Source organism: Lemur catta, chromosome 11, assembly GCF_020740605.2.
Source record: "Lemur catta isolate mLemCat1 chromosome 11, mLemCat1.pri, whole genome shotgun sequence".
In the NCBI taxonomy this organism is placed as follows: Eukaryota; Metazoa; Chordata; class Mammalia; order Primates; family Lemuridae; genus Lemur; species Lemur catta.
The window spans coordinates 70,079,297-70,092,032 of NC_059138.1; the positions used below are offsets into that span (position 1 = coordinate 70,079,297).

The 12,736-nt window shown below is 41.6% G+C and overlaps 1 protein-coding gene across 1 annotated transcript in view; it reads left to right on the forward strand.

Annotated features, from left to right (window-relative positions):
• The first annotated feature begins 650 nt into the window (after positions 1-650).
• Positions 651-12,736, forward strand: part of KLHL7 (kelch like family member 7) — a 58,496-nt gene continuing 46,410 nt past the window's right edge. The window contains exon 1 of the mRNA XM_045564067.1: positions 651-1,046. Within this exon, the coding sequence (XP_045420023.1) occupies positions 927-1,046 (120 nt within the window). The 5' untranslated portion in view covers positions 651-926. The remainder of the gene's footprint in view (positions 1,047-12,736) is intronic.

A 12,736-nucleotide genomic window follows, 5' to 3' on the forward strand; every position in this document is an offset into this window, starting at 1 on the left:
AGATGGATTTGAGAAATTCCTCCCATCTCCTCACATGGCGCCTGTGATACTAAACTCTTTCTCTGTTGTAACTCCTGCTGTCACAGTGTATTGGCTTCCTCTAGAGCAGCGGGCAATGAACCTGGTGGGGCTGAAACATACACTCAGCCAGCGTAGTAGGCAGGCATTACACACCAAGGAGACACAAATGGGGCTGTGTGTTCTTGCTTTATGAAACCCAAGAAAAATAAACCTTATGCTCCGTGTAACAAGACTTTAACTTGCTGTAAGTAATATTCATTCATCATTTAATATTAATACATATTTACTGAGCGCCCACAATACGCCAGGATCTGATACTGCAGGGAAGAAAACACCAACCCTGCTCCTATGAAGCTTACATTAATGGGAGACACTTTAGTGTGTTCCACTGCCCAATTATCCAAAAAAGATGATCACATAATTACACCTGGAAAATCTGTCTTGGGCATAAGGGAGGGCAGGCATACCCTCCGACCAGCTCTGAGGTTAAATGCACCCCGCGCCGGCTGCAGCCAACGCACCCGGGGCACCCGTGCAGCGACTCTGGTTGCTCCGAGAGGCGCGCGGCTGTGACGTCAGGCTGAGGCGCGCGAGGCCCCGCCCCCTACTCCCCTCATAGACACCCCGCCCCCCCGCTCCCTTGAGCGAAGTGCGCAGGCTCCGCGGCCGGGCTAGGATTCCGCCCAGGACTCAGCCCAGCTGGCTACGTCGCCAGCCTTTAAAGGTTCTTGAGGGGCCGCCAGGCCTTATCCTTCCTCAGTGGCCGAGACGCCGCCGCCCACGTGGAAGCTGGGCGCTGCAGCCGCGGTCGCGACCGCCGTGTTTTATCAGAATTCCGAGAGTTCCCAGAGTGAGACCCCTCGCCCAGGCCGGCACGCCCGGGGCGTGAACCGAGCTGAGGGAGGATGGCAGCCTCTGGGGTCGAGAAGAGCAGCAAGAAGAAGACAGAGAAGAAACTTGCCGCTCGAGAAGAAGCTAAATTGTTGGCGGGTTTCATGGGCGTCATGAATAACATGCGGAAACAGGTACCGCCTCTCTGGGGGTGACCGACGACAGTGGGGAGGTGGTCCGCGACTCGGGCCCCTGGCTCCCAGGGCCGAAGCCCGCGCCCCGTGGTTCGCGACCCTCTTCCTCAGTCCTCGCGCCTCGTTCCACTTTCGCACGCGGGCGAGCCCGCTGTTCCTAGAGGGTCGTGTTCAACAGTTCTCGGGCGAAAGCGCTGCCTCGTGTGCCGATGGTGTGGCTCCCGAGTGAGACTCCTGGGGACCCCTCGGGCTGGCACTTGGTGTCGGTATTGGTTGTGTAACAGCTCTGCCCTAGTTATCTCTTTGTGAGGCGAGGATCCTTCCATTGGCGAGCAGTTGTAAGGTGTCGTGAGACCTTGTGTGAGGAAGCCCATTGGCGCAGCCCAAACCCAAGCTCCCAAAGGGAGAAGAGTGGCTGCCCTGAAATCAGCTACTCTTCAGTAAGGATCCCCGCCCCCTCTTGTGTTACCCGGGTGGAGCTAGTTGAAGACAAATCCTCCTTTAAGTGTTAATTTAGAGCAGAAACAGACGTCGATAAATACCATGTCATCTTCTAAGGGCACTGAGCTCTTTGTTCTGTCTTTGATGTGTGGTGCACTCACGGAAGTCTGCAGCACGCCGACGAAAGGTGGGTTATGAAAAGAACGGATTTTGACGTTGGAGAAGATACGCTAGAGAGGTTTATTTTTTAAAATTCTGTAATATCTACTATACTGATAAGCATAGAAAAGTCACTCGATTACTTTTTTGTTTCCGTAACCTTTATTTATGGAAAATGAGCCAAGGAGATTTGCGGGCATGTTTGGGTTTCGTTGACTTTGGTACTGTTTTTCAAGAGGACAGAGCAGGATATGAGTAAATGCAAAACTTTGTTTGTCTAGTGGTTCTGCTGGGAATATGGACAACAGTGGAGGAATTAAAAAAAAATTAAGATATTAACTTGGGGTTTCTTTAAGCAAACGTTGACTGCAGGGATCTCGTCTTTGTTCACCAGCTCCTGGCACAGTGCATGAGTGCAATAGATAGCTATGGGAATGCCTTAATCTTTCCTGGCCTTTGTGCATAAGTAGCTGTGAACGCCTGAATTTATTTTATATAACTTTTATGTCTCTGTTTTTCACATTCATGTTCCTTTCATGTAAACCTTTTTGTGCTTGCAATACCGCTGACTTCAAATTGTTGATGCATTTAACTATTGTCTGCCTGTAATGGTAGCTGAACACAGTTTGCCAACACTCAAACTTGTTGTGGAATCATGAGGTACTCTCCACTCCCTCAGATATATGTGTATGCCTTCGTAGACTATAGCACCGTTTAAAGCATTGCCTCACTCCCTAAATAGGGTGCAGCTGGGTTGCAGCATCAAATGTTTACTTGAGGAGGGGATTGTCTGAGACTATAGGTTTAGCTCTTCAGGTTTCAAAATTGGCTCACATTTCTTAAACTTAGCTTTGGACTATATTGATATCCGTTTATTTACTGTTACAATAGAAATACAGTTACTGAAAAATCAGGGTTTTGTTACCAAGTAGGAAGGGGAAATGGATACTTAATGAGCAACAAGGGATCTCTTCCACAATGGTTAACCTTAATCTGCCCCATTTTTTGTCAGTGGTTTTGCATGTGATTCAAACAATTCTAATAGCACTTTTATCAACTTCATGGAATTCTGCATCTTTTGCAAGATGTGCAATTTTTCACTTTGCAGTTGATTTACATTATGTTTATATTGTATTTTCTGTTTAACATCGTAACACAGGAAAGACTTCAGAGAGAATGACAAGGTCAGTTGATGGGGAATTGGCAGAAATAGTAGCTGATCTGAGCCAAAGAAGGAATGTTTGAGTAGGAACCAATTTTGTAAGTGCTCTTGTTCTTTAGGAAGTATTTTTGTGTCATGACTATTTTCGCTTCCCCTTATGACCTCATTGCTTTGGGGATCAGGATAATGGATGAAAAGGACCCCTTCTGTGTACATCCAGGAACATTTCTCCAAGAATTTGAAAATGCTGAGATTAACATATCTCAATTCCAATCGCTGCTCTGCCATTAATTCATTTTGTGAGCTTAGATAACATAATTTAGGTCATTCCATCTCTCTGTAGCATAGTGGCCAATTCTATACATAGAGGCAAAAGGGAGTTCTGCAGATCCAGCAGCCTCAGCTTCTTGTAGAGCCTTTTCCTATATTTTTCTTGTCATTTCTAGCCTTTTGTTTTTAAGTTAACTTTCCAGTGAAGTATAGGATACACATAAGAAGGCACAAATCATAAACATGCAGCTCAGTGAATCATTACAAAGTGACCATCCTACAAGAAGAAGAAGAGAACATGACCAGTATGTGAGAGGGTCCCCCCTTATACCCATCTCAGTCACTAACCCCCCCATTGGTAACCACTCTTCTATCACACCATAGATTCATTTTCACTGCTTTTGAGCTTATGTAAATGGAATCATACAGTATAAACTCTCATGTTTTGATTTCTTAAAGCCAACATTATGTTTGTGAGATTCATCTGTTTTGTGTGTAGCACTAGTTCTTCCTTGTAGTATATATGTGTATGAGTGTGTGTATGTGTGTGTATATATACATATATATAGTGTTCCATATGAAAATACCACAATTTGTCTGTTCTGTCATTATGGACATTTGGGTTATTTTCAGTTTGGGACTATTAAGGATAATACTAGAGAGAGACTCTACAAGGCAGGGCTAGGTCATAATCACTGTCACCCGTATGCACTTCCTGTTGCTATTAAAGAAGTTCAGGAGCCCATTTGAGGGATATGTTTTGAGACCTTCCTGAGTACCATTATAGTTTGCAGTTTCCACATATTAAATAAATTAAAGCATAATTGGAACTTAAAGTCCTTATTGAGAGTTATATGAAAGAACCACAAAGCTGATTTAAGGATTAGGTACTGGCCAGTCAACTGGGCTTACCTACTAGCTAAAATGACTTGGCATCTACACACTTCAAGACTATAAATTGCTACATGTCAGGCCGGGCGCAGTGGCTCACACCTGTAATCCTAGCACTGTGGGAGGCCGAGGCAGGAGGATCGCTCAAGGTCAGGAGTTCGAGACCAGCCTGAGCAAGAGCGAGACCCTGTCTCTACTAAAAACAGAAATGATTTGGACAGCTAAAATTATATATATAGAAAAAAATTATCTGGGTGTGGTGGCGCATGCCTGTAGTCCCAGCTACTTGGGAGGCTGAGGCAGAAGGATTGCTTGAGCCCAGGAGTCTGAGGTTGCTGTGAGCTAGGCTGACGCCATGGCACTCTAGCCTGGGCAACAGAGTGATACTCTGTCTCAAAAAAAAAAAAAATTGCTACATGTTATTATCTTTAGGGTTTCTTGTGAATAACCAGTGTTAAACCCTCAATAATAGTAACACCTTTTGAGTTCTTACTCTGTACCAACCACTCTGCAAAGTGCTTTATGTACTTTGTCTCATTTAATTCTCATAACTACTTTTTTTTTTAGAGACAGAGTCTCGCTTTGTTGCCTGGGCTAGAGTGCTGTGGCGTCAGCCTAGCTCACAGCAACCTCAGACTCCTGGGCTCAAGCGATCCTTTTGCCTCAACCTCCCGAGTAGCTGGGACTACAGCCATTCACCACCTTGCCCAGCTAAATTTTTCTATAAATTTTTAGTTGTCCAGCTCATTTCTTTCTATTTTTAGTAGAGACGGCATCTCGCTCTTGCTCAGGCTGGTCTTGAATTCCTAAGCTCAAATGATCCACCCGCCTCGGCCTCCCACAGTGCTAGGATTACAGGCCTGGCCTCATAACTCCTATTGACAACTTCCATCATCAGTACCTTCCTATTCTTAACTCTATTTTTTTTTTCCATTTTTCTTTTTTTTAGACCGAGTGTCACTCTGTTGCCTGGGCTAGAGTGCCATGGTGTCAGCCTAGCTCACAGCAACCTCAAACTCCTGGGTCAAGCAATCCTGCCTCAGTCTCCTGAGTAGCTGGGACTACAGGCATGCACCACCATGCCCAGCTAATTTTCTATATGTATTTTTAGTTGTCCGGCTAATTTCTTTCTATTTTTAGTAGAGACGGGTTCTCGCTTTTGCTCAGGCTGTTCTCAAACTCCTGACCTAGAGCGATCTTCCTGCCTTGGCCTCCCAGAGTGCTAGGATTACAGGCGTGAGCCACCTCGCCTGGCCTCTTAACTCTATTTTATCTTCTCTTTTTGTCCAGCTTAGGAGGTATTGTCTCTCTCTTCACTCTCTTTCCAATGCCCCAGCTTTCTTGACTTTCTGCCCTTTTTTTAATGTCTGTCTGTCAAAACTTCAGCATTGATGACTATTTACCTTCTTTGTGCAAGGCTTCCAAGCACAGCTGAAGAATATTTCATTTTTGGGTAATCTTTTGCCACATAAGTCCTTGGCCACTAATTTCAACTGGGCTGTCCGTACTGGAGGGCAATCCTAGTTTTTATTTATTTTGCTGTTTTTCTCTAATCTGAGTCCCTTCTCTGGACCCTCACTTCCAACAGACCACCTCTCTTTTGACATCATGGATAAATATGTCATAATTCTAGAACTATCTAACTTTTAACTTTCTGCCACCAAATCTATAAACCTATTTTGGGACTTTCCCTTTTTTCTTTTCATCCTGCTACAATGGAGATGCTACCTCTTTTTCTATCTAAGGCTAGTACTTCTCTGCTGGTTTCTTGCCTTCAGCATTTAAGCATGTTTTAACCTCTCCAGCTTTTGAACCAAGCAACCAACCAATAAATCCATGCCCCCATTCTTAGTCTCAACATTCCCCTCTAAATAATACCTCTTTCCCCATGTTAAAACCAAAAGTTTTAGGTAAAATCACTGTGTTTCTTTACTCACCATTTACTTATTCCTCTGTTTCAGTTTGGCTTCTTAGCTCAATCATTCAAGTGAATACTTATGGAGAACCCACTGTTTTGCTAGAGTCTGGGGTAGCGGTGGTGAGCAAAACCTGACAGTCCCTATCCTCAGGCAGTTTATAGTTTAATAGAAAAGTGAGGTAGTCAAGCAATCACAGAAATACATGTAAAATTGCAACAGTGGTGGGTATTATTAAGGAGAATAACATGATGCAATGAGGACATATGGATGGGTGATTTGACCATCAGGAAGGTTTCCCTAAGGAAGCGGTAATTGAAAGCTGAAATAAAAGTAGTGTTACCTAGGTAAAGATAAGAGGGAAGAACTTCTTATGTAGAGGGAAAAACGTGTGGAGGCTCTGAGTTGGAGACCTACTTTATTATAGATTGGCAAGTACGAGAGACTGATTAAGGGTCAGCGGGACTGGAGCACAGAACATAAGGGGGAAGATGGTACAAGATGTAACTGGAGAAATAGCTAGAGACCTGCCCATGCATAGCTTCATAAGTCAGATTAGGGGGTTTTGCTCTTATTCCAAAACCCTTGTAAGTATGTGTGCAAGTATGGGTGGGTAGGTAATGTCTGTTTTTCTTTTGAAAAAGATGAGTTACTACTCCGGTGAATGAATTAGGGAACTCTCAGAGTGGTCGCTAGCAGACCAAATAGGCAATTGTTACAATAGTCCAGTGAGACGTTATGGTCCTTTGGACTGAGGTGATGATGGCAGCAAGCAGCAATAACAAGAAAAGATGATATAGTCAAAAGATTTAGGAGGTAAAATGAATAGGACTTGGTGATGATAACTACCATGCATGATTGTGATAACTAAATTTAGATAACCAAATTAAGATAACTGAAAATATAACCTAGTAACAAGTAAGATCTCAATAAATGTGGCTATTTTTCTTTCTGTTGTGATGCTAGTGGTTGATTGGCAGCTGAGGGATTCAATGCAGGGTGTCATTTATGACCTCGAGGGTTCTAGAATGCATAACTAGATGAAGGATGACACTATTCACTGAGAGAGGAGGTACTGAAAAAGGATCAAGGTATTGGGGAAAGGTTTGTAATTTGTTTTAGACATGTTTACTTAGTGATGCCATTGGGACATTGACTCATATTTGACAAGTTGACAGGTCTGGAGAGTTGTGGGTTAGAAATAGAATTTTGTGAATTATCTACAGATGGATGATAACTTCTTTATTCAAGCTGTGAGGAGTCAAGAGTCTATGATAAAGACTAAGGAATAAGCTTATAAAGGAGATGAAATAGGAATAGCCAGAAGGGTAGGAGAAAAATGAGACTTTTGAAAATCAGGGAAGAAATTGTTTCAGAAGGAGGATCACAGAAGTCAGGATGGCCAAGTTATCTAAGGTGCTGCATTCAGAAGCATAACTGCAAATTTTGAGGCCATTGAGAGGTCAGAATAAGATTAAAACTAAAAATGCTTACAGCAGTAGGAACACAGAGGGGTTTGTTGACTGCAGTGAGAGTTATTTTGATTGTGAGACAGATGGGAGTCAGATAGGTGTGAGCTGAAGTGAGTAGAATATGAGGAAATTGAGACAACTTTTTTGAGAAATTTGGCCCTGAGGGAATTAAGGGAGTCAAGTGAAGGTTGATTGCTTGATTTTATTTATTTAAATGGGAGAGAGATGAGTGCCTTTACACTTGATCTTAGCCAAAAGGCTGAGAAGTGATATGTAAGTGGCTTTAAAAACTAGTGGGAAAATCCATTTTAGATGTAGAGGTTGAATATGTATGAGACAGAATGGGTGGGTAATTGATAGATAATTCCCAAGATGAGATCCAAAGTAAATGTGATACAGTTTCTCTTCCATAAGAAGTGGGAAGAAGGAGAGGATTGGTAGGTAGTAGGTATGTTTGGAATCAAAAGAATAAAGGAGTTTCTATCCAAAGACTTCTGTTTTCCCTGAGAAATAGGAGATAAGATCATCTGCTAAAATGGAGGTGGAAGAAGCTGGAGGTTGAGGAAAGTAGTCTTTGTGAAGAATGGAAATGATTTGAGGGCTGAGAGTGTTTTTGAAGTTTCTGCTGAGGGTGTCATGAATTTATAATGAATATTCATCTACAACCTGGCCTTCAGAGCTCTATCTTTTGTTCTTTTTACCTGAAGAGGAGGTAAAAATAAGGAGGCCAAAATGGGCAGGTTGCAGAAGAAACATTTTTATATTACTTGGTTTAACCATTCTTCTTTTGGGTCCCCAAATCTCTAAACTAGCAGAACCCACTAACAGAAAGACTAATTGCTGAAATCAGAAACAAAATTTTTGTAAGTAAATCATTAAGCATAATATTGAGGGGATCCTCTTTCATTTCTTGGTTGCCAGGCTGTTTTTCTGGGAACAGGGAAACTATTTTGTCTGTATAAATTATATGAGATTAGCTCATTTGAGAATGGATTCTGCTATATAAATACAGTTTGAAAAGCACTGAAATAAAAGGCTTTTTCCTGGAAGGAGGATAGTGTGTGTGTGTGTGTGTGTGTATCTATCTGTCTGTATATGGTGTTGGAGGCAGAGGTAAAGAGACTGAGGGAATTGGAAGAGGAGAACGTTTTTGACTTTGACTCAAAAGAAAGGACATGGGATATCTTGAGTTCATAATCTATCTCACTTCCTAACTTTGCCCAATGAAAGAGGAGTTGCTAATCTAATTCAGAATTTAAGACATTGCTGTTTTATTAATGGTGAAGTTACTCTGTTAAGAACTACATTCTTCTACTTAAGGACTCCATGAGCTAAGTAGGACAGGTAAGATGCATCGTATGATGGACTCCATAAGCTGGGTTTGGGCCCAGCCATCTCTCTCTGTTTTCCCTTGGGAAGACATATGAATATGAAAACATCAAGATTTAGATTATTGGGATACGCAGGGGTGATTAAAAGGCCTATCTATATCAGCTTCTCAAATAAAACCTCATTTTTCAACTTTTACTAGAGAAGCACTGCATATGCGGGATTAGCAAGTACTTGACCTTTGTTCAATAATGTGTTGCCTCATTGATCAATAATGTGATGTCTCATTTGGCTATTGATTCTTATAGAAACTCCCTGAGTTGAGAGTCTCAGAGGGTCAAATGGTAGGATTCAGACACCATAGCCCTACCCTAAAGTCCCAACACAAGTTAGCTGGACCAAGTAGCCATAAGTTCTTATTTCCAAGTTTGCCTTGTCTTTTGGGTTTTCTATTTCCTTACTAGCACAGGGAATGCTTTGTTCTATTTTAAATGCTTATGTGTCTGGTCTCCTCTACCAGTAACTGTTCTTTTGTATATCCTCCAAAGACCAGCTTAGGAGGTTGTTTAAATTTTTACCCTAGAAAGCTTTGAAATAAGTAAATATCCATTAAATTAGCAGTACAGGCTAGAATTTTACTTCTGTTTCCCATCTTGAATTTTTCTAAGCCAAGGTGTCATTGATAACTCTCCAGATACTCTGCAGTGAACCAGTGATGGGTTAAAGCACTCTGTCTTATTCCATGCTAGTGACATAAAATCCCCCAAATTTGACTGTTTTGAGCCCTCTCATTAATAAATTCCCACATCTATGTTCTCCCTCTGCATTAAAATTAAAGGCAATTAAATTCCAAACATTGGCTCCCCCTAGTTTCTTATACCGCTCAGTCTCCTCAGCCAAAAAATATTTGCTTAAGTGTTTGGGTACAGTCAGGGTAGCTTCTTCAGCAGCTGCAATGTGAGCTGTCTTCCACTGGAATGGATTTAGTTAGTTTAGCACCTCCAAAGCTGAATTTCTCCAATTTCAAGGTAATTGGTGCCATACTTTTTCAGTATGTCAGAGGGTCCCTGGGATTCTTAAAATTAGCACAGCATCATCTCTACCCCCACAGACCTAAAAAGATATAAGCAAATCTCCCAAAGAAAAAAAGAAGCTCTTGGCTTTTGGCTTTGACAGGTTGAAGTTGCTAGTCTGTGTTGGCTGTCTATATCCTATAGACTAAACTCAGCTGGGAGGAAACATCCATCAAGAGGCTAATAGGGGCACTGTTTACCATCTATAGAAGAGAGCTCATCTATGCATAATGATGCTTCTCAGGCATAGAACACATTATTTTTCTTGGGCAATTGCTAGAAATTTGCCAGAGTCAGAGTGATATACTCAGCCATCAGGTCTCCTAGAATTTCCCTTCTTGCCCTTTTGTCAACACTGCACATTTAAAGCTTGATTTTAATTTCTTTTTTGAACCCTGTGTTCCTGACAACCCAGTGCTGAAATGATTGAGTTCTGTCTGGTGACAAAGCCCTCCCTCATTTTGAAGAGAAGAGTGATCCACATTTGTAGCAGGCAGTTCTGCAGAGCAGTTTATGGCCTTGTATTCTCTACCATTCTGATCTTCCTGATTATTCTGCACCTTTGTGTCCCCATTATGATCCTGTCATGCTGTGAAATTGCTCATGTCTATACATCCTGTCTCTTAGAGGAGTCTTTCTTCCTTTCCTCTCCATTTGTCTCAGCTGAAGAATGACCTTAACATTCCTTTAAGGCCTGTAGTTCCACAGGGACCAACATGTCCTTTACACCATGCTCCTCAAAACCTTGCCTTTTCTCAATATTTGAATTTTCCAGGCCTTGCAAACTCAGTGGCAGCAAACGTATTCCTTTCTGTTACCTATTTGTGTCAAAATGGGTTATGTCTCTAGTGTCCAGTTTTCCTCTGTTATACATTTGTTCCTTTCAGGCAGCCCCAGCTGACTTGTTAACCTGCTTAAATTGGATCTTTTCCTTTCTATATCATGTAGAACATTTCTTAGGTTAGAATACTTTCCTTCTTTTTCCTTTCCTTTTGATTTTGTGGCCAGATGTTTGTTCTGATGACATATTATACTTCTTCCTCTAATGCCTTTCCTACAGTTTCCCATGGAAAATAAGAGGTTCCATGTGTTCAGGATTGATTCAGTTACTGCCAGCCTTCACCACCCTCAGAAAGTTAATTCCAATTATGGGAAGTCCAGCATCTACCTTAGGCCTGGGCTATTTTTGGGTTATTTGACTTCCCATTAATGTTATCTAGTACTCTCCCTTATACTTAGTTCCACAGACTTCCCCATTCCACTATAGCATATGCCATACCTGTCTTCCCGTAAATGTCACCTTGAAAATTACTTAATAATGCAAGAAATATTCTATTACTGATTTTCCTTTTCAGATCTATCAGAACTTATTGTAATCGCCCATTATAATTGTCCCAGTCTTAAAGGGAAGTCCTCTAAGTTTTTAAAAAATTCTTAGCTTTAAGAGGAATTTTATAAAATTTTCTTAGATCTAGGCTTTTTCTGAGAGAGCTTTTAATCCATTCCTGAATTCTTACTTCTCTTCTTCCATTCCTCTTTGGTCCATAACACCTTCATTGAATAAATAACAATAAAATTAGCTCTTTTTTTCTTAACCCCATCTCTTGAAGGGCAGTTACACCAAAATGTATCTCCCTTCGCATTCAAAGCTATTAGGCCTGGCTTGTTATACATTTCCCTTAAGGAAGGAAATCCCCTCTCTCATTTCCTCTGGGAGTCTTCCCTTGTTTTTTTTTTTCACTTTCCCACTTGCCTTATTCTGATTGTATATATGTTTAAGTTCATCCTGGTTTCCTTTGCTTTTCGGAAAAAGCATGATTCCTAGAGGTTTTTTAATTTTTCTCTCAACCTTTGGGTTTATTATGGCTTTGTTGAGGATTTTCTAGTAACTCAATTCAAGATGATTTATCCTATGTAACTATATAATAAGGGCCCCATTTCCCTTTATCTTTTCAGTGACTTAAACCCACCACCCAGCTATATAGCTGAATTTACAGTCTGCTCAGGGATTTGTACCCATTGGCAACTTGAAATCACTCAGGGAAGGACTGATTATAGAACCTTGTTGACAAGCCACATAAACCCAAAGGTTAGTCATTCCTCAGTCCCCTGCTTGGGATACAATGAAGAATAGAATTTGAGAGGGTTGATTGCATGCCTTCTACTAGTGACAGCACATAGTATTAAAAGCTAAAATCTCATACAATGCTTTAGAGCTTACATGGACCTAGCTGCCTTTTACAGTCCTGACTGGCAAACTCAATAAAGAACAAAAGGTCATTGTACCAACAGGTGCCTAAAGTGCCTGCCTGTTTTGGGGTGAGCCTTTCCTAGAGCCAAAGGACTCTTCCTGCAAAGCCCACAAAGCTTGCAAGCACTAAAGCTGCACCAAAGTCTCTATCTTCTGTGATGCTTGAGTGTCTATACTTACAGATTTGAGAGGCTCTTCACTACCAGTTCTGAATAATTGAGAAGTAGACACAGAGACAGATAAATTAATGGTGAAGACAGACTGGAGGATGTGGCTTTGACTTGAGCATAAAATTGGGCTTCCTGTTTTTTCTCCCCTAAACTAAACTTAACCCAGCCCATCTGAGGCAGAGAAGCTGATTAATAGGAACAATCTTCCCCTGCCCCCAATGAGCTATGTCCCAATTTGGGGGCAGACTTAGGGAAGAAGAATGAGCCAGGAGATCCAGCTGTGTGTGGTCAGTGACCTCTGCCACACTCTTGTCCATCCTGTAGTCACTCTTCCACCCATGATGGGTGGAGAAAAGGACTGAAGCTTCCTTCCCAGAGGAAGAGGGAGTTACATTATGAGTGAAGAATCTAATGTTTTCCCTAAATGATTAGGTTCTCTCTATAATATTTTTTTAAATATCTGATCTCTCAACACATTATTTTAAATTAATAAACTTTATTCTATAGAGCAGTTTTAGGTTTATAGGAAAATTAAGCAGAAAGTACAGAGAGCTTC